General features: G+C 38.3%; 1 protein-coding gene across 2 annotated transcripts in view; it reads right to left on the reverse strand.

Annotated features, from left to right (window-relative positions):
* Window positions 1–315: 315 nt before the first annotated feature.
* LOC125836832 (uncharacterized) overlaps window positions 316–22,324 on the reverse strand; it is a 42,361-nt gene continuing 20,352 nt past the window's right edge. For both annotated transcript variants that reach the window (XM_049515991.1, XM_049515990.1), the window contains 12 exons: window positions 20,168–20,263; window positions 19,794–19,911; window positions 19,460–19,726; window positions 19,055–19,156; window positions 18,557–18,914; window positions 18,347–18,460; window positions 16,168–16,793; window positions 15,860–16,056; window positions 15,150–15,372; window positions 14,366–14,485; window positions 9,021–9,794; window positions 316–3,480 (listed from right to left, as the gene is read on the reverse strand). In XM_049515991.1, the coding sequence (XP_049371948.1) occupies window positions 418–3,480; window positions 9,021–9,794; window positions 14,366–14,485; window positions 15,150–15,372; window positions 15,860–16,056; window positions 16,168–16,793; window positions 18,347–18,460; window positions 18,557–18,914; window positions 19,055–19,156; window positions 19,460–19,726; window positions 19,794–19,911; window positions 20,168–20,263 (6,058 nt within the window). In that variant the 3' untranslated portion in view covers window positions 316–417. The remainder of the gene's footprint in view (window positions 3,481–9,020; window positions 9,795–14,365; window positions 14,486–15,149; window positions 15,373–15,859; window positions 16,057–16,167; window positions 16,794–18,346; window positions 18,461–18,556; window positions 18,915–19,054; window positions 19,157–19,459; window positions 19,727–19,793; window positions 19,912–20,167; window positions 20,264–22,324) is intronic.

Here is a 22,324-nt window from a genome sequence, read left to right on the forward strand (position 1 = left end):
AACCTCATGTAGAAAATATCATGAGTTTCAAGGCAAATTTATGTTATTAACTTAACTACCTAATAGATCAATGAGAATACATAGGGGGGAAAATCAAATTTGAACTGAAAGAGCAATAGTTATAACACTTTATTAGGAGTTGAGGTGTTCAATTATAACAAAACTTAGTTTGAGCGTCTAAATGAAATATTCCGACAGGTCAAATAAGCCAATAACATCATAGTGGTCAAGCATTCAGTGTCATCCCTTTCATAATGTGATGACAACATACAAATCTACAGACCTCCAAAAATGTAAAGAAATAGACCAAAACTAAAACTAACCCGTATACATAATTAGATGAGTGCACCTATTTACAAAACAAAACTCACAGATATCACATTTTTCTCAGTCAAAAGTAGCGCGTAAATGAGATGCTTACAGGTTCCCTGTAATTGTAACAAAAGGGACTAATCTTCTATAATCTCTCCGTCTCCCAAGTGGGCAACTATCAAGCACCCTCCCTAGCATCAACCGTGTGTTTTGTAATGCTAATTCTCTTGCTGACAAACCAGATTCAGATGCATTAGATTGTGCCACTGGTGTCGAACCTGGTCCATATCCGAGGCCCATTGCAAACTGCAATGGTCCACTTCGAGCCTTAAGTGATGTTTGAGATGCAAGGAGCTTCTCTTCGGTGCCAATGAGTCCATAATCTAATTGCCCCGGATCATTGGGATGTGATCCGGGTAAAGAGCTACAGCTGTGTAAGAGGGCTTCCAGCACACTAAGTGCCTCCCAACACATGGGGCTTTCCACCAACTGAGATACAATTGCATACAATTGTGGACTCTGAGCAGCATCCATAGGAGTATGCTGAAGCAATGCCTTCAGCATAAGAAGGATAACACGCTGATATTCCACTGGCCCTTTCTCAAGAAGCCGTAGGAGGTGCCCAAATGCCAGAGTTGAGTGCTTGGGGAACCATTCATGGCATAGTAATGGTGAAACACAAGCTAGAAGGTTCTCTATTCGTTTGATCTCACCACGGGAGTAAGCCACAAAAACAGTAGCCAGTTCATCCATTGATTTTGATTGACACCAGACGGCTATATTGGCAGCAACAGAGCAAGCCTTTTGATGTTGTTGCTGTAGTGGTGACATAAAACCCATAAATACATCCTGGCTGAGCTGTAAGCAGAGCCAGGGAAGCAAGCCAGTGATGTGCATCAATAACCGTGTTTCTGCGTCACCGAAGATGGAATCACATGAAGGCACTGTAATCCTTGATAGAAGCTCAACAGAAGCACCATGACTGACAGTGCACATAAGGCCTTTAAGAACCAATGGCTGTACTCCCTCAAAGACTGGGAACTTTGCATTTGAATCAGAAGCATTCCGTGATTCCAGACGTTGAAATTCAGAACTGTCAGAAATACTTGAATCAAGCTCATCTCGAGGCATACTTGAAAGAAGCACGTTCTCTGTTGTTCGATCTCGGAACGATAAACGGTCAATAACCCGACGAAAGAGCTCCAGCACTTGACAGTACACATGAACAAAATCAGTATGCATCATGGCAACACAACCCCAGAAAAGCTGGGGATAGAGTATAACCTTTTCTGGTTCCATATTCTCCACCATCACCTGTAATGTTAACAAGATCTCCATAACAAAACCTAAAACAGCTGGTATAGGATTTCCCAAGCACCTGTGAAGACAACGTAGCAGGGATACACATGCATCATTTGTTACACAAGGCCTTAGTGAACGGTAAATCTGGTGGGAACGGCAGGCCAAGTGTCTAGATGTGCACTCCATGGCCCATTTAAGTGCCTCTGCTCCCCAAGTTTCTCGGAGATCTCCTTGAAAGAAGATAGCATCCACCATACTCTGTACCAAAGCAGACAAGAGTGCTGCACTTGGTAGCTCTGTTCTCACTACCGTGGGGTCCTCATCCTCCCACATCATGCTACCTCGCTTAGATTGAACATACTTTATGAGGCTCACTACTTGCTGCTTGTTCTCTCCATCACTATTTTCAACATCATATAACTCCAAATGACGCCCTGCAAGTGAATACAATAGATTTACAAGCAGATGCTGACAATGCTCCAAGACAATATCCTCTGAACTATCCATAGATACAAAAGTGACATGAAAGAGCAAAGGTAAATGCTCCCGGAAGTCCTCATCGTTCTCATAAGCAATTTCAGCGAGTAGAATCAATGCTATGTCTGCATGAGAGAGAGAGTGCTGCTGATGTCCTTGCAATGCTGATTGAAGTTCTTTTGCATTAATCCCGTGCATTACAGACCCAGAATGCAACCCATCTTCCCCCGAATTTGGAGTGTCAATGAAGTAGTCTCCACTGTCTCGAGAGCGATGACGACTTCGCATACTTCCAGTTGAACTCCGTACCCCCATTAATGGCCCTGACATGTTCACCAATGATGGAAGAAGTTGGCCAGACCTACCAGCAGTTCCAGGGACAATATTCAACTCAGGAGGCATAGGAGTCAATGGGCCTGAGGCACTTCTCCCTCCAACAGTGGCTGTTCTCCAGCTCAAGCTCCCACTTGTGTTCCTCAGTGGACCATCAAGAGACCCACGAACTAATAAAGGTGACATGTGAGGTTGACTATCTACAACGGATGCAACTTGAACCACAGAATGCCCTTGAGAAAATTCTAACACGGTGTTTCCATTTCCCTCACCTTGGTTTGCACTGGGCCTCAGAGGTTCGATGCTATCAAGCATGCGCTGAGCAAGTTGATAAACCAAGTGATCAATAGTACGTTGGGGGCATATACGAGCTAAATATAAACTGACCCTTTTAGCAACAGAGAAGTATGTAGCAAATGCACCACTTATTTCTGCTGATGCATTTGAATCGCAATCTTCAATACCTTTTGCAATCAAAAAATCTAAAACCGGACTTATGTTCCTAGGTTTGCTGGCAATTGTACTCCAAAGCTTCTCAATTTCATCAGGAAATTGATCACCATGCCGCCATGTCACGTAATAAAGGCTTTTCAATAGTCTGTCACTCCAACCCGAGTCCTTGAGTCTCCAGAAATTGAGATTCTCAATCCATGGAGCCATGCACGTCAAGACTTGATGCTGTGCAATTATATCAACTGCGTCAAGCTGCCTCTGCATGATTTCTTCACAAAGCCACTGACTAAGTTCAGGGTGATCTTTAGCAAGTTTACAAGAGAGTTTGTACTGGAACTGCTGATATGAATCGGGAAGATTCCCTACAACAGCAGCTCTGTAGCTACCTGAACCCTCCATGCCATCCTCAGCCCATTCACGGACAGAAAGCGTCTCAAGCATCTGAAGGGCATCATCACGAATTTGTCTAGAAGGATCTACCACCTTGTAGAGGATCAGGCTTAAGAGTCTCTGAATTTCACATTTTGGTATCTCTTGACGCATATAAACTTCTGCTAGCACACTGAAGTAGCCATCTGCGATTGCAGCATCTGAGTAGTAGCACTGTACCAAATACAAACTTAGGATCTTCAGAGGTATAACAACATGAACACCAAAAATCTACCAAGGGGAGAAAAGGTTAAATATAACTTGTTGCATGTAACAACAGAAAATAAGTTAGATGAATATATCAACCTAATTTGTATATCAAATAGCTAGCAGTAAATGCAACAAGGAAAATGCTAAAAAAATGTGACTGAAAACATACCATGGAAACAGATGCAATGCAACTACCCCAACAAAAACCGTACAGGAAATAATTAATCAAAAGGGCGTACCTCATAGCACCATTATGCATGTATGTCTGTGGGCACATGTATTTTAAATAAGTCACACATTAACAATCACATTTAAGATGGTTAATCTGATTACACAAGTGCAATTTGAACATAAATCATTGTTAGAATAGAATAGGAAAACACAATCCTACACAAACTAGGAATAGTTTATAGTCTCCTATTTGGTAAGGAATTGTATTATATAGTGTCTATAAATAGGGTTCTCTATGTAATTATTATAACAACAATTCAATAATATTCTTTTCCTATATTTCTCACATGGTATCAGAGCAATTGTGAGAGAAAAAAAAATCACACAGTTTTTTTTTTTTTTTTTTTTTTTTTTTTTTTCCGGTAACCTAGTGGCTGTCCAGGTATTTAATATTTTCCGTCACTGTTTTTCAAAAAACTAACACCACCACTAGTTGAGGAACTTCCCAGCGAGCAAACCCCAATCATCCCCGCCGGAAACCAGTGCTACACGCGCCGTCACGCGCCGCCGGAAGAATTTCTCCGGCGAGTTGACAGATCCACGCGCCGGCGCGTGAGACCTGTTCCGGCCAGTTTTTCGACCAATTTTTTTTTCCATTGCGGTTGCCTCTCCATTCCGAGGCAGACTGTATATTTATTTTCTTATTCCGACCAGTTTCGGGCAGTCAGACCTATTTCCGGCGACTGCACCTTTTTTTTTTTCAGATTCTGACCAGGACCAGCCTTATTTTATTTTTTTTATTTTTTTTTTTTATTTTTTTTTCCTCTCTCTAAATTCATAATATGTCTTTAGGGATTGATATTTTTGGCTCCAAGAATATAGGTAGTTCAAGTGCTATGATCACTTCAGAACCATTAATGGGAAGCTCAAACTATTTAGCTTGGGCTTCCTCGGTTGAGTTATGGTGCAAGGGGCAAGGCGTTCATGATCACTTAACCAACAATACTTGTGTGGTAGATGAAAAGGCAAAGGCTAGTGAGACGGATAATAACGTCAAAGCACAATGGGAGAAGGTTGATGCTCAATTATGTAGTCTCCTATGGCGATCTATCGATTCCAAGTTGATGCCCTTGTTTCGCTCATCCCAAACATGTTATTCAGTTTGGGAAAAGGCTCGTGCTTTATATACTAATGATATATCTCGATTCTATGATGTGATATCTAGAATGACTAGCTTAAAGAAACAAGAATCCGATATGTCTACTTACTTGGGTCAGGTACAATCAGTCATGGAGGAATTTGACACGTTGATGCCAATCACTAAAAATGTGGACAAACAACAAGAACACAGACAGACGTTGTTTCTAGTTCTTACACTTGCTGGACTCTCTACTGACCATGATTCAGTGCGTGATCAGATTTTAGCTAGTCCTACAATTCCTACAGTTGATGAATTATTCTCTCGTCTACTTCGTATTGCTGCGCCTCCCAGCCACAAAGTAGTTTCATCACCGACCTTTGATTCCTCTGCTCTCGCATCTCAAACTATAGAAAAACGAGTATATCAATCTATGGAGAATCGACGAGGAGGAGGTCGTCTTGGAAAACCTCGATCCAAGTGTAGTTATTGTCATAAGTCTGGACACACTCGTGACATATGTCATAATTTGCATGGTCCACCACCCAGTTATGATCCTGCTACTCTAAAGGAATATAATGAGTTCCTTCGTAATCGTGCAAGTAAGCATACATCTTCACAAGAAGCATTTGTTGCTCCGCCTGATCGACCATCCCATAATGCTCATATTGCTCAATCAGAATATGATGAGTTCCTTCAATAACGAGCAAGTAAGCAAAAGTCTCCACAAGCAGCTTCGGTTGTTCAACATGATGTTGTTGCGGGTAATTCTTTTGCTTGTGTTTCACAGTCTAATACTCATGGATCATGGGTCATGGACTCGGGCGCTTCTGATCATGTTTCTGGTAACAAATCACTTCTGTCAGATATTGTTTATTCACAATCTCTTCCTGCTATTACTTTGGCCAATGGGATACAAACAAAACCAAAAGGGGTTGGAAAAGCCACACCCTTATCTTCTGTCACTCTAGACTCTGTTCTTTATGTCCCTGGTTCCCCCTTTAATCTAGCATCTGTTAGTCGTTTGACACGTGCCCTACATTGTGGCATAACCTTTTTTGATGATTTTTTTCTCATGCAGGACCGCAGTACGGGACAGACGATTGGCACAGGACATGAATCACAAGGTCTTTACTATCTTACCTCTTCAAATTCCTTCACAGCATGCTCTGTTACAGATCCTCCGGACCTCATTCACAAACGTTTGGGACATCCGAGTCTATCTAAACTGCAACAGATGGTGCCTAGTTTATCTAGTTTGTCCAAATTAGATTGTGAGTCGTGTCAACTTGGGAAACACACTCGTGCCACATTTTCACGTGGTACTGAGGGTCGTTTAGAGTCTATTTTTTCATTAGTTCATTCTGATGTTTGGGGTCCTAGTAGAGTCAGTTCCACCTTAGGATTTCGTTATTTTGTTAGTTTCATTGATGATTATTCGAGATGTACTTGGGTTTTCTTAATGAAAGATCGTTCTGAGTTATTTTCTATATTCAAAAGTTTCTTTGCTGAAATAAAAAATCAGTTTGGTGTTTCTATTCGTACTTTTCGTAGTGATAATGCCTTAGAATACTTATCATCCCAGTTTCAGGAGTTTATGTCTCACCATGGAATTATTCACCAAACATCTTGTCCATACACTCCTCAACAAAATGGTGTAGCGGAAAGAAAGAATAGGCATCTCATTGAGACTGCTCGCACTCTCCTCATTGAATCCCATGTTCCGTTGCGTTTTTGGGGTGATGCAGTCCTTTCATCTTGCTATTTAATTAATAGAATGCCCTCATCTTCTATTTCGAATCAGGTTCCACATTCCATACTATATCCACAGTCACATCTCTATTCTATCCCTCCTCGTGTATTTGGGAGCACATGCTTTGTTCATAACTTAGCCCCAGGAAAAGATAAATTAGCCCCTCGTGCTCTTAAATGTGTCTTTCTTGGTTACTCTCGAGTTCAAAAAGGGTATCGTTGCTATTCACATGATCTCCGCCGATATTTTATGTCTGCCGATGTAACATTCTTTGAATCTCAACCTTACTACACATCTTCTGATCATCTTGATATCTCTGAGGTCTTACCCATACCTCAGGTCTTACCTGTACCGACTTTTGAGGGACCTACGGTATCTTCTCCATCTCCAGTTATAGTGCCACCACTCCTAACTTATCATCGACGTCCTCGTCCAGCAATAGTCTCAAATGATTCATGTCATGCGCCGGACCCTGCTCCTACTGTGGCCTTGCCCCCTGCTAGCCAATCGATTGCACTTCAAAAAGGTATACGATCTACTCGAAATACTAATCCCCATTATACTTTCTTGAGTTATCATCGTTTATCTTCACCCCATTATGCCTTTGTATCATCTTTGTCCTCTATTTCCATCCCTAAGACTACAGGAGAAGCACTTTCCCATTCTGGATGGAGGCAGGCTATGATTGATGAGATGTCTGCTTTACATTCGAGTGGTACTTGGGAGCTTGTTTCCCTTCCTACTGGTAAGTCTACTGTTGGTTGTCGTTGGGTTTATGCGGTCAAAATTGGTCCAGATGGTCAAGTCGATCGGCTTAAGGCTCGCCTTGTTGCTAAAGGGTATACTCAGATATTTGGGCTAGATTATAGTGACACTTTCGCTCCTGTGGCCAAAATAGCATCAGTCCGTCTTTTTCTATCTATGGCGGCCGTTCGTCATTGGCCTCTTCATCAGTTGGACATTAAGAATGCTTTTCTGCATGGTGATCTTGAGGAAGAAGTCTATATGGAGCAACCACCTGGTTTTGTTGCTCAGGGGGAGTCTAGAAGCCTTGTATGTCGATTGCGTCGGTCACTATATGGTCTAAAACAGTCTCCTCGAGCTTGGTTTGGAAAGTTCAGCACAGTAATTCAGAAGTTTGGCATGACTCGTAGTGGCGCTGATCACTCTGTGTTTTATCGGCATTCAGCACCAAATCTGTGTATTTATTTGGTTGTTTACGTTGATGATATCGTTATCACCGGCAATGATCAAGTTGGTATCGCTAATTTGAAGCAGTATCTCTTTCAGCATTTCCAAACTAAAGACCTTGGCAGATTGAAGTATTTTCTTGGTATTGAGGTTGCTCAGTCTAGATCAGGTATTGTTATTTCTCAACGCAAGTATGCTTTAGACATTCTTGAGGAGACAGGAATGATGGGATGTAAACCCATTGACACTCCTATGGATCCGAATGTTAAACTCCTTCCAGGACAGGGGGAGCAACTTAGTAATCCTGAAAGGTATAGACGGTTGGTTGGAAAGTTGAATTACCTCACTGTGACTAGACCGGACATCTCTTTTCCTGTGAGTGTTGTAAGTCAGTTTATGACTTCTCCTTGTGATAGTCATTGGGATGCAGTTGTTCGTATTCTGCGATATATAAAGTCAGCTCCTGGTAAAGGACTACTCTTCGAGGATCAAGGCCATGAGCATATCACCGGATATACAGACGCTGATTGGGCAGGATCACCCTTTGATAGACGTTCTACATCCGGATATTGTGTCTTAGTTGGAGGTAATTTGGTTTCATGGAAGAGTAAGAAACAAAGTGTGGTTGCTCGATCCAGTGCAGAAGCAGAATATCGAGCAATGGCTGTAGCAACTTGTGAGCTAGTTTGGATCAAACAGTTGCTTGGAGAACTGAAGTTTGGAGAAACCGGTCATATGGAACTTGTGTGTGATAATCAAGCGGCCCTTCATATCGCATCAAATCCAGTGTTTCATGAGAGGACTAAGCACATTGAGATTGATTGTCACTTTGTAAGAGAAAAGATACTCTTAGGAGATATTGTTACCAAATTTGTGAAGTCAAATGATCAACTTGCAGATATCTTCACCAAGTCTCTTACCGGTCCTCGTATTAATTACATTTGTAACAAGCTAGGTACATATAATTTGTATGCACCAGCTTGAGGGGGAGTGTTAGAATAGAATAGGAAAACACAATCCTACACAAACTAGGAATAGTTTATAGTCTCCTATTTGGTAAGGAATTGTATTATATAGTGTCTATAAATAGGGTTCTCTATGTAATTATTATAACAACAATTCAATAATATTCTTTTCCTATATTTCTCACAATCATATTAGTATCTTAAGAAAACAAGTGTAGTAGATAATAAATGAATGAGTTACATGCACAGGGAAGTCCTACGTGTAAAAGGAAAGAAAAGGGCTGACCTGATCAATGCAAGCAGGAAAGAGGTCCAAATTTGTTATAAGAAGATTTCTTAAAGCTAATTTTGCCAGTGAAACTCGAAGATGACTTCCTCTGTGCCTATCACGACCAGTTGTTCCTCTGCCACTTTCACCAGTGAATCTTGAATAAGATGGAGTTCTTGGATCAGCAGGTGAATAACCAAACGGAGCCCTTGGTGCAGGCTCAATGAATAGGCTATTAATCCAAGATATTACACGCCCGCTCATCTTTCTTGCATTGTCATCAAAGCAGGGTCCATACAATAGTGAAGCCATTGCATTTGAGGAAGCCCACTGGATTGCCTCTACCTGTTCACTCAGTTCTTTATCAAATGATAGTTTGTCCATGGAGTCCTTTGATCGAGAGTGCTGAGCAGACTTGTATCGCTCTACTTCACGGCGATAGTCATTAACACCATCCTGATTCCAAGTATTGCTAGCATCATCACTCCAGGTGAGCAAAAGATCAAAGAGTCGCCTCCTAGTTCTAATATCAAATTTCTCAGATCTAGAATCAACTAATTCAGGAGCCAAGGATCTCAATACAGAAGCAAGTGCATAACGGAGGGGTTGCATATCTTGAAAACTCTCAGCAGATGCTGTATATATCTGTCTGGTTGTATCTTCAATGAACTTTAAATAATGAAGGCGGAAAACTGGTTTCCTACTAAGCATTCCAGGCCAGATATTCTCAGCAACTGTGCGGTATATATTCGCAATGTGGATACGAAGTTCTTCTCGACGGGACCTTTGGCTCTGCAACAATAACATTATATATCTACTTAAGAATCTGACAGGACATATATGCATACAACATAGGTAAAGTGAATATGAATACCTATAACTACATGCCCAATCAGGCTCATAAAAAGTTCAGGACAGAATCTTGAAAGACTGTTGTAAATACAGAGAGTTCCATGCCAGAATCTGTTTGGCAGAAAGTTGGAAATTTTTGTGCAAATATATAGATGCATCAATTTAAGAGACGTCAATTTAGTGTCAGATTGTATTTTTGCTTAACATCAATTATTAAGGACATAATCAAGATTAATGAACACATCAAGATTAATGAACACATCAAGATTTTGTGATATAACAGAATTGGTTAGAGAACATCATCAGTAATATCATCTTCTGCTATTAGACCATCTCCAACCCATCTCTATTTTACTCTCCATTCTCTATATTTGGAGAGTAAAATAGAGAATGCCCACTCCAACCCCCTATATTACTCTATATACTCCATTTATATAGAGGTGAATAGTAGTTCTGTAACACCCCGTATTCAAAAAGGCCAAAATAGCAGCTTTCCAGATGTTGCAGGTACCAAACCACACGGCCCGTGGAGTGGGCCACGGACCGTAGGTGTGGTCCGTGGTTGGCCTGCCTAAGAAGGGTCTGAGGGTCCAGAACCACGACCTGACCAACGGACCGTTGGTCAGACCACGGTCCGTGGTTCGAACCCCCAAAAACCAAGTTTCTGATCACCATCGACGGCCGTGCAGGTTGGTCCGTCGTCCTGACCACGGTCCGTCAGTGGTGTCTCGTGGTTCACTGCTGGCAGTTATTTTTCAGGATTAGTTGGGTCTTTTCCTAATTAATTAATTTCTATACTACGTCGTTTTGCCTATACTTAGGACCCACCTATATAAGTCTTTTTACCCCCAAATTAGACCCATTTACTTCATTCTTCCAAAATCCCAAAAGAAGATCAAAATCTCCTCTCAAATAATTCTCTCTAGAACTTGAAGAAGAAGACGAAGAAGGATTCACCTAGGGTTTCAAGCTAAGGTCTCAATTCCTCCATTGAAGATAAGCAATTGGACTTGAGGTATGATAGTTTTCATCCATGGAGTTCCCAAATTCCTCTATTTCAAAAGGTAGAATTCCCCAATTAGCTAGGGTTTTCTTCAATTACCATGGGTTCTTATGATTATTGATTTGAATGATTGCATTATAATCTTCTAAGCATGAATTGATGATTTACTATGGTTTTAGGATGTTTTCCCCTATGAACCCATGTAAACCCCCATGTTTTCCAAATTGTGATCATATGAGGTGGGTTGTTGATTATGAAAGAGGAGTTTTATGAATTAATGCATGAAGTGAGAGAATTACATGAATTTATGATATAATCCCTATCTAATCATTGAATTCTAGATTTGGTGATTAAAAGCAAGCTTTGAACCTTGAAATGACAAAGTATGAGTTCATGCATGATCTTAAGAAATCTACGTAAATGTTTAAGGGTGCTTTGAGAGTAAAGTGCCAATGATGATGTTGTTGTATTGTTGAAAGGACATTCTCATAAACACAATCTAGCATGATGCGAAAGGTTTTCTCACATAATAAGGATTCTTAGGTTGAAAGGCTATTCTCACCTAATTGAATCAGAGAGTAAGAACTATCCTAATGAAACTAACTTGGATTGGTTGTCCAAGGACACCTTTCCATGGATAATGAGAATAAGTAAGAAATGACTATTCCGTGGGAATTATGCTTAGCACCGAGTGAATATTGTTATGAGATGGAAGCTCTCCCGTTAGTAGACGTCGGGTTTCTAGAAACAATCTCTTGAGATGGAAGTTTTCCCGTTAGTAGAGGCCGGGTTTCTAGTAATAATCTCCTTATCCCATAAACTATGTGCCCCCATAGGATGATTAGCTGGTGGATCCACTTAAGCTAGAAGTTCATGGTTCTACCTTAGGCAAGTAGAACAACCCTTTTCGGTGTGGGAGACACCGGGGAATCATGTTATAGCTCACATGGTCTCTATGTCGGTTAAGGCTAATTTTCCCATAACAAGATTGAAAGTGAACTAAGGTTACTCAAGGAGTATCTCATATGTGTTCAAAGGTTTAAAGATGAATTAGCTTGCATTGACCAGGAATGTTATGATCTATGTTTCTAAACTTCTTATATAATTATTTTACTTGGTCTATTCCATGCCATGAAATGAAATGTCCCTTTTTGCATGTTTTAAATACTTTTATGCATCACTATCATACTTGGTACATTGTTTTGTACTAACGCATACTCTTGCCTACATTTTTCCCAAATGTAGGGTCTGGCAGTCAGGTTTCCGAGTTTCGTGGCTAGTGTTGATTCTTGGATATTTTTCCCGAGCTTTGGTGAGTCCTCATGCTTCGAGGATGGAGTTTTATTGATTCACTATCTTTTCATGTATTTTCTCTTTTGAACATGATGTATGGGCTAGGCCCAATTTCATTCTATTGTATTAGATGGCTATGAAGAGACATGAGTTTTAGACTTTCGCTTTTCTTTTATAAAAATGTTTGGACTTGGACTATTGTTTTACTCTTATTGTTCTAATTCTTATGTTATGAGAACTAAGTGGCTTGTATGGAGTCCTTCGAGGTTCTATACGCCATGTTACATCTTAGGGGGTACCCCTGGGTCGTGACAAGTTCTCCAAATTTGGAGAACTACTATTCACCTCTCTATTTTACTTTTTTATTATTTTAATATTATTTCTTTGATATCATTAATTAAGTCTTTATTATTTGCCATTACTTTCTAATGGAATATAACATCTAAAAATATATAATTGACAAGTTACAATTTCCACCTGAATTAATAATTTTTTTTATTTTTTTTTTAAAAAAAAAATAGGACTTTAAATATGTAATTTAAAATCATTTATATTATATAAGACTATTAATTAAGTGTCTAATATTTGAAATTATTTTCTAAGTAATATAATATCTAAAAACATATTATTGATAAGTACACTACTTCCATCCCGAATTGACAATTTTTCTAATTTGATTTTTTTAAATTTTTTGTCACTTTAAATATGTGATTTAAAATTATAATTACTTTTTACTATAAAGAATGCACAAAGTTTACATGATAATTCCAACAATTCATTTTTATGTTAAAGTGATAAATTATTAAACTGCACTTTTTAATGAGCCTGAAAATACTTGATTGCAATAGTTCAAAATGGAATAGGGGAAGTAATTACTCTCTCTGTTCCTTTTTATATGTCATCCTTACTATAAATAGTTGGTCCATAATACTTGTCATTTCATAAAATCAATGCATAAATTACAATATTTTTCCTACTTTACCCTTGTGATTTATTAGCCTTGAAAATATACATTTGACCAATATAGAAAAACTAAGTAAATAATTCATGTTCATTGGTCAAATTAATTAATCAAAATAAATTAATTCATATTCATTGATTGAAAAGTTGACTTCAAGAAAAATTAAATACAGGTAAAATAGTAAACTTACTTAATTTCTTAATGCACGTAAAATAAAAAATGGTGACATATAAATAGGAACGGAGGGGGTAGTATACAAAATAATTGGATACAAATGAAATTGTTAATTAAAACAATTTTTAGCTACACATAAATAAAATAAGGACAAAAAGTTACTCATTTTGAACTCCGTAATGCATTAATAGAGAATTTATGGGAGAAACGTAATAATCTTGAAAGTTGAATATTAAAATTTAAAATAACTTTTTCAATGATGCAATATTTATTATGTAATTGTATTTCATCAATGATTTCATTTGGATGAATTGTTCATTTATATGTATTATATATAATATTTGTTGCAATTTATGTTATTTAGAAATTTAGAATAAAATATTTTTTTATTAAATGAAATATTTGATAAGAATAAAATTTTATATTACATGAAGATTATATAGATTATAGGGTGATTATTTGAAATAGGAAAATAAAATTGAAATAGAAATAATAATATAATATTGAGGAAAGAGAAAAAAGATTTTTTTTTAGAGAGTAAAATAGAGAATTGGATTGGAGTTGATTGTCTGAAAAAATAGAAAACTCTATATTTGGAGAGTAAAATAGAGAATAGGGTTGGAGATGCCCTTAGCATGCAAGAAATGTATTTCTCCAAACCTGGGCATTTGTTATAAAGGAGATGCTAAGCACATGGATGTCAGTCGATTTAACTTGATTAGTATGAAAACTCTTGATGTTATCCCTTCATAACAAGTTTCATTACTACAACTTTGCATCAAGTTGGTGGCTGCACTCTCTGGTTTTAACCTCCAAGGGTTCACCTAAACATGTCATTTAGGAAAGGAAGAAAAAGGCTTCCAATCCAAGCCTTCAGTTTTCCAAGTGGACTAAGAAGGTCCATGTTCATACTGTTAGCGGAAATCTATGCCATGAAGTAGATAGAAACTCATGACACTCCCATGTATCCAAAGAAGGAAGAAAAGGAAAGGATGAATCAAGCACTCAATTACTGACATCAAATCATAGGGAAGATGAGACAACAGGAGAACAATGATGGGGAAGTATCAAAAGAAGTACCTTCCATTTTGGTTTCCCTTCTGTCTCCAGAGAGACCTCGTCGATGAAAGACGCAAGCTCATTAAACATGACTTCACATATTTCAAGATGGGCGTGGCCAAGAGCCATGGTAGCTGCATGCTAAAACAAGCAAAAAGAACAAATTATTTGACACATTGATAACATACAATGAGAAGTTCTGATTCTCTCCTACTTCTCTCAGCATCATGAAATACTAATACACAAACCATCACCCATATTCCTGGGCTCTTATTCTCAGAAAAATATTTCAGAGACACAAAACTTTGAACAGCTTTTTCAATATCTACACATATGACAGTATATAGAGGATCTCCTGATAATAACCAGTGTCATCACAGGGAACAGTTCAAGGATTATTTATCAAACTGAAAAACATAAATTGTAACTTGATATCAGCCCAGTGTTTATTTAGTGTATTTTCCAATTCTTACAAATAAACTCTGGTGCTTTAACATTCTTTCAAGTTCCAAAGGCATAATATGTTTGTCCTAGATAGAGGCTACAGGAAGTTTGAAGACCAAAATTCAGTCAAAGGATTCTCAAATACTCATGAAATACAAGAATAAAGAGAAACGACACCAACTTCATTACACTGATCTCAATCGCAAGTCTTCAACAATCAAAAATTTTAATACCATCAGTCATTTAAGATTAGATTGTTAATATATTATCCTATGCGTTAACATTTACATCGAGAAATAAACACATACAGAGCCTAACAACCTTATTACCACCTGAAAGCTTTTATGTAGCCACTACTTACTATATTTGGTTCAGAACAAGACTTTAAGGATGGGAAGATTAGGTGAAAAAGTTCTTTTGTAGCTGCTGAACCACCACCTTCATTACTATCAGGTGGACATGAGCATGCAAACATTCCATACATCAGCCACTGATCTAGCTTATTATCTGTGTCCTGTGATTGATAAGCCTTTCCGCCCAAATCAGAAGGAGTGATATGAGCAAGCCGCTGAATAACTTCCAGTCTGCAGGTAGCAAACAAAGTGGAACATTTAGCCATCTGCATAAATTGCTTGAATTTGAAATTTTGAAAAACAGGAGCTGCATCAATGAACAGGAAATTGAACATGAAATATTTGTTCTCTCTGATAAAGAACAAAATGGCACAGTCGAAGGAATGTATCAAGGTAAAACACCAAATAAATACAATGTTCATCTCATCCCAAAAAATAGCAGACGTGTATTCCATGTCAAATTGCATGCATAGATTTTTTCTTGCAGAGAAGAGACTCTAATTCATGATTCTAAGGACAAGTAAAGAAATTTTTTTAACATGAATCTTTTTTCTTCTATCAGCAGTATTATAGTTGGACCAAACCATTACACACAAATCATTCTACAACAGAATTGTTTAGACTTTCCCAAGTATACCCAAAAAATTGCTTATAAAAGATAAATGATGCTTAAAGGCACAACTTTCACGTCTTAGATGTCCATACACAAATGGCTTACTTTGCATCCTGAACAGAACTTGGACACAGCTCAGCAGCATACTTCACAAGCTCACTAAGACAACGAGCCCATCTGTGCTTATCGGGGCTATCAAATAGTATAGATTGGAGAGTAACATCAGGGGGTACAGGATCAGACTCTCGCCTCAGATCAAATGGACGCCCTGAATCCCAGTAACAGGTCTGAACTATATCATCCTGCAAAAACAAATAGCTCCTTACCAGATAAATACCTGAATTTCTTAATCAGAAATAACAGAGGTACTTGAATGCTCAGAATGCACTACAAAGGAAAGAGATGTTACATACCCCATTCTCTTCTAAAACATCAATTATAAATATGGGTTCAGCTTCATTTCTCAAGATATGATCTGATCGATCGTGCAATGAAAGTTCCCTAATATCGTTTCGCAAGGCACGGACACAACGCAGTAACTCCAGTGCTGTGTGTCGAATCTGACTATCCACAGAACTAAGGAATATAAGACCAACTGCATCTATCTCCGAAGCATGAAATTCAATTGTTTGGGAGTGATGGAAAGAAGACTTCTTGAATCCCTCAGTTCTCTGAACACGCTTTGCATCTGAAACATCATACTCCACCCTATCGTCAGTTAGGCAAGCTCTCCAGAAACACATAAGTTCCAAAAGGCGCTTCAGAGACGTTTGAATGAGAAGAGGGAACTCATCTGGAAGACACATAATAAAGTTTGCCATCCCTCTCATAACTGCAAATCGACGATGCGGAAGGTATCTTACAATGCGATTGAGTACCTGTACAGCTTCCTCACGCACACCTGGATCAATACTGATACCATGTTGAGGTATTATCCCGGTTATTTTATCACTTCGGCCAACTTCTTCAATCAGATACGGTATACACTTCAGAACTGAGCGGAATAGATAACCCTGAGACTTTTCCTTTATTACAGCATCTGTGGCACAAAAGCATTTATATTACACCAACTTGGCACAAAATTCCCTTTGAGACAAGCTAGAGGCAATTCGAAAGAAGAGATCCAAAGATAAGATCCAAATCATAAACGTTGATTTGGTTTGTGTAATGTTTATTGCTACATTACAATCCAACACATGACTTCTCTCCAAACAAAAAAAAAAACCGCTGAATGTTGTAAGGATTGCAAATTTAAGCAAAGTGAGGTGGGCTCTAAAACACTTCAAGGCAACCCTTGGGGCTCAAGTCACATTATACTAATCCCTTGAAAGGTGAGATATTTGTCTAGTGAATATCTTATGTCTTGAGTTGTCAAACTGTAATAACCCATTTTCAATGCTCTGCACCTTATAATGTCCAATTTGTGCACCCATAAACACTTCACTCTTGATTATTTTTTAGTATTTGACTGAAAATAATCTTTAATTTATTTTCTAAATTTGGTGACTTAGTATGTCTTTATTTAGAATGTATGTTTAACAAAATTGCTGGACATATTGCTTTTGAGCTCAGAATATTTTTCAACATTTTTTATCGGAATATATTTAAAATGTCTTTTCATATTTTAAATTTGTGTGTTCTATTTTTTAAGTAAAAAAATAAAATATGCACAATGTCTCGGAGCTAACACCTCACTCTAGTTGTTGTATTCTCCTATGAACCTCATATTGTTCTGTGGACAACCTAAATAAGAAATCATCTATTTTCTCCAGCATTACCCTTTTGTGGTAACTCTCTTTGGTTAGAATCGGTATAAGACAAAAATAAATAAGAAATCATATCTTTGCTCATCATTGATTTTTTTAATTGATAAATATATTTGGTGAGAATTGTTATACGAGGAAGACCTGGAAACCAGGTTAACAAATCCAGGACCTGCCTACTTGTTTGAAAGGAGAGGAAGTCGTAAGGCATAGCCAGTAGGAGGCAGCAAGGCTTCAGAACAAAGCCACGGGGAAGGGAGCTTGGTTATATCTTGTCTCAAGTACATCAGTCACAATATGTTATCATTCACATCACAGAGAAACAAAGGAACATGTATTCAACCAAAAGTATATTTCTCGTATTTGCATTACCCACAAGACATCTGAGTCCCAAAATCATATTGAGAACAGCCCAAATCAGAGTTCTACCTGTGTGAGGATTACATAGGCAATGTTTGGTGTATTTTAGTTGCGAAAATCCACATATACTTCAGAGTTCAGTGATTCATAGTTCAAATGGCATATATCAATACATGAACAGACAGAGAAAGCAAAGAATTCAACGAGGCATGACCAACTTAAGTAATGTATGCGGCCTCAAAGATGTATGTCTCTATAGGTCTATTGTGAGAATAATAGCTGACCAACAAACAATGTCTTCTGAGCAGTGAGAAAAGCATCTCAAAAAGATTGTAAATAAACCAAAATATTTTCAAAGTTCTTAGATTGAATTCTGAGAAATTGGCAAAATCAAGTATGCAACTCAACCATACATACGCAAGCTCATATAAAGGTTCAAGAACATGAGCTACGTATTTAAGATGATTACCAATGGTGGTCCTTGAGGAAGTAAGAAGAGCCTGGCTGTAGTTCTTGTGACAAGATCTCAAAACTGACTCAATTGCAGCCTTCACTTTTGGGATGTAGTGGCCAATACCACGAGCTGTCAATTTTGGTCATAACAAAATGATGACTCCAGAATAACAAGGCCAAAACAATGAACAAAAGAATATCAAGAAACTAAGGGCACTATATTTACCATGAAGAATTTCCAATCCAACATGCTGGCTGGTAGGAGACATGACAATGGCAAGCAAAGCACGAAGACCAATAACTTTGGCTTCACTCGGACTATCTGGCTTCAGCAATTCCAAGATTGTATGGTTCATAGCAAAATCAATGTTGTGTTCAGCAATGGTCACACAGAATTCTACTAGTTTATCATGTTGCACATCTTGGGTAAGCATGCCTTTTCGGAGAACTGTAAGGAGTTGTGACGACACACTGTCTAGGTAATCCCATACACGATTTGGAGGCTGGGAATCACCATGAACACTCAGGTAAAATCTTAAGACGCGGTGTAAACAGTCTAAAGCCATGAATCGGTGGCTCTTGTCCTACAGAAAGACCAATGTTATATTATTCTTTCAATGATCTTACCCATAGCAACTGCATAAGTAGATACATGACTCAGTTGATGCAAAAGAGAAAGTGAGAAGCAACTACAGTAACTTTTTACTTTGTTCCCAAAGCTTACCCTCAAATGCTTATAGAGTTGCTCCATATGAGGACCAAAGTTACTGAGGAAAAAATGCGGATCACCAAGACACAGGAGAAGTGTAACTAAAGGATAGCCAACCTGGGTTGCAAAACATATACAAATTAGAGTAAACAGAATGAGAAAAAAGCAACCAGAAAACATTGTCCAGAAACAAAAGTGTAAGAAAACAGCATGCACTGTGGACAACAGAATGAGAAAGAGACAACTTGGTTAAGAAGTCAGGAAACATTAAAGCAGTCCAGCTAAAATATTTTGAGACTTTTCTATAGGTTAATTTGATCTGCTATTCACCTCATCTATTTTTCATCTTAGATGGAAAAACACCAGAGTAAGACAGGTGGAAGTTCTCAAAAATCTAATTGTACTTTTTAAGATGCTTACAGCAATATGTTTGCTTTGCTTGTCCATCCAATGCATGAGCTGAACCCTTATTCGTGCCACAGCTTCGTACCATAAAGTTAGGGCAGGATCTATGAATGAAGGAGGCCATTGACCTTTTCCACTATCTGCAAGAGGCGCTAAGATGTTTGATAGCATATTGCATAAGGCATGATGAAGTTCGCTTTTTCGTTTATGTGGAGCACGATTAAGTGGGTTAGCTTTAGCCACAAAGGAAGCTGAAGCATTCAGTCCACCCTCTGTCTTTACCTGGAAATATCTTTATCTTTATAGTACCTCAATGCAAATTAATTCAGTCAAATAAAATACCGCATACCCCAAGCTTCAAGTAGCGCATTCCATTTATAATACTTAGTGTTTCACTTCTAGAAACACTAGTATCTATCCGCCGTGTGTTGAGTTCCATGAAGAAGCGCTCTGTCACTGAACTAAATCTGGTGACAGAGAAAGGGGAAACGTTAACACCTCACATTAATGAAACACGTGGCTGAACTTGACATTCTCACTGATCAAAATCATTTGTGAAGTACACAAACTGTATGATGTGTATAGGGTCAGGTTTTACCGCTCACATACAACTCTCATGAAACTTGTTATTTATCCTTGTTAAAATAAATTCCATTCAAGTTGGGATCAAGTGAGTGAGTTTGAAAATATTGGACTATAAAGGTAGGAGTACCATTCACTTACCTGATCCTTGATAAGGCACCGAGGAGTTGGGCAACCAAGTCCAGAAGAAGCCCCCTTAAATCAACCAATGAAGGGTAATCAACCTGGCTAACAACCCTGCAATAATAAAGTGTCACAATACCACAAAAACCTCAAGTCAATAGCCTTATTTCCATTATTCTACCATCTGACACAAGAATGAGAATAAGTCAAGGTCGATCACAGATAGTCTCTCTTGGTCATTGCAATGGCAATAAAAACATATTTATAGAGAGCAAAGTTATAACGCTTGGAAAGATACAAAAACCTGATCTTCATAGTATCACAAGCCTACAAGACAGGAGTCCTCCAGTTTAAGGCCGAAACATCTATTTTTATTTTTTTTGAACAAGTAACATTTGTATTATAACTCAGCACTTAGGTAGTGCTAAACACCTTTACAGCAAGTCAAAACATAGCAATATAATAAAGAACTCCTAATCCTAGCATGACTCTAACACTTGAGGATATTTTCTGCATCTATAGGAGAGTTCTTTGTACACCAAAAACACAACCAAAATACAATCTGTTTTAATTTTCTGCACTGTTCTACTCCTGTCTTCGAAACACCTAGCATTTCTTTCATTCCAGATGGTCCACCATATACAAGCTGACTTATTTTCTGGGAATGGAGATCAAGCAAACTCAAAATGAAGTCTTTGTTTGTCAAAAGAAATATATGAAAGAGATTTTAAAAAGATTTAGAATGGAAGAATGATAAAGTGTGAGTACTCCAATTAATCAAAAAGAAAAGCTGCAAAAGGATGATGGAGTTGAACTAGTTGATGAAGGAGTATATTGAAGCTTAATTGGATGTTTGATGTATCTCACAACAACAAGGCGTGACATCTTGTTTCCTGTGAGTGTTTTATCCAGGTTTTTAAGTTGTGCAAGTGAGTTGCACTTGATGGCTGTCAAAAGAGTGGTTAGGTATTTTAAAGGAACTCTAACCTATGGCATCAGATTTAGCAAAAGTCAGAATTTCAAACTCCGTGGAATTTTGATAGTGATTGGGGGGGGTCAACTGGTGATATGAAAAGCACGTCTGGTTATTGTTTCACTTTTGGATCAGGGTGTTTCTCATGGTGCTCAAAGAGACAGGAAATAGGAGCACAATCACCAGTTGAAGCAGAATTCATCGCAGCAGCCACTGTTAATCAAGCACTATGGGTTAGGAAAATTTTGATCAGTTTGCAGTTGGAGCAAGAAAAAAGCACTGAGATCCTTGTGGATAATCAAGCTGCCATAGCCATATCCAAAGATCCCGTGTTTCATGGAAGGACCAAGCACTTGAACATCAAGTTTTATTTCTTGAGGGAAGTTTATAAAACGGTGAAGTGGTTTACTCTATTGCAAATCAGAGAATCAAGTGGCGGACATTTTTACAAAGTCATTTCATGTTAGCAGATTCGAATATCTTAGAGAAAGTTGGGAGTTTGCAGCTCCTAATTTAGGAGGAGATGTGGTTACGTGTCTCAGGATCTATTTGGAATGGGGTAGAGACTTCAGCTAATTGTTAGGAGATTAGTTTTCTTTTAGTCATTATCCTAATAGCTAGTTATAGTTGTTCCTATTTTCTAGGCATATTAGCAGTCTTTTAGCGGTCCATGTTCAATTTTAATGTCATTCTCAACTCTATCCCTGACTGGGTCTTTGATTTCAGGCCCTTTTGAGGAGGGTATCGTTTTGGTTAATATCAGCCCGGCTCGCATGGACTTCCGGTCTTTCTTAGTTGACTACTTTTTTATTGCAATTTGAAGTTCTCTAGTTACTCCTGCACAAGCAACAACAGTTATGGATTTGATTGAGGGGCGCTGGGAAGAATGGATCGGGGAGATGCCCTTGAAGATGACTTACCCAGCTCTGGAAGGACATGAGTGGAGAATTGTCACCGGATTTGATCCAAAAAACAATGTTCTGTTTCAGTTGTATTGCTCCTCTACTTATTTAATCAGCTTGAAGTTCAATAAAGATTATTCTTCTGATTCAATTCATCTTGCTATTTCAGTTTTAACAACACTATATCCAATTTGCATAGGATTCCAGGCATCTTTTGTGATAGTCTTGAGTCTACTGCTTCATTAGCCCATAATTTGTCTGCCTTGAATGAAAGCCATTTGTTGGGAGTCTACCAGTTTA

The sequence above is a fragment of the Solanum verrucosum genome, unplaced genomic scaffold (genome assembly GCF_900185275.1).
Source record: "Solanum verrucosum unplaced genomic scaffold, falcon-dt-bn FXZP01000129.1, whole genome shotgun sequence".
Classification (NCBI taxonomy): Eukaryota; Viridiplantae; Streptophyta; class Magnoliopsida; order Solanales; family Solanaceae; genus Solanum; species Solanum verrucosum.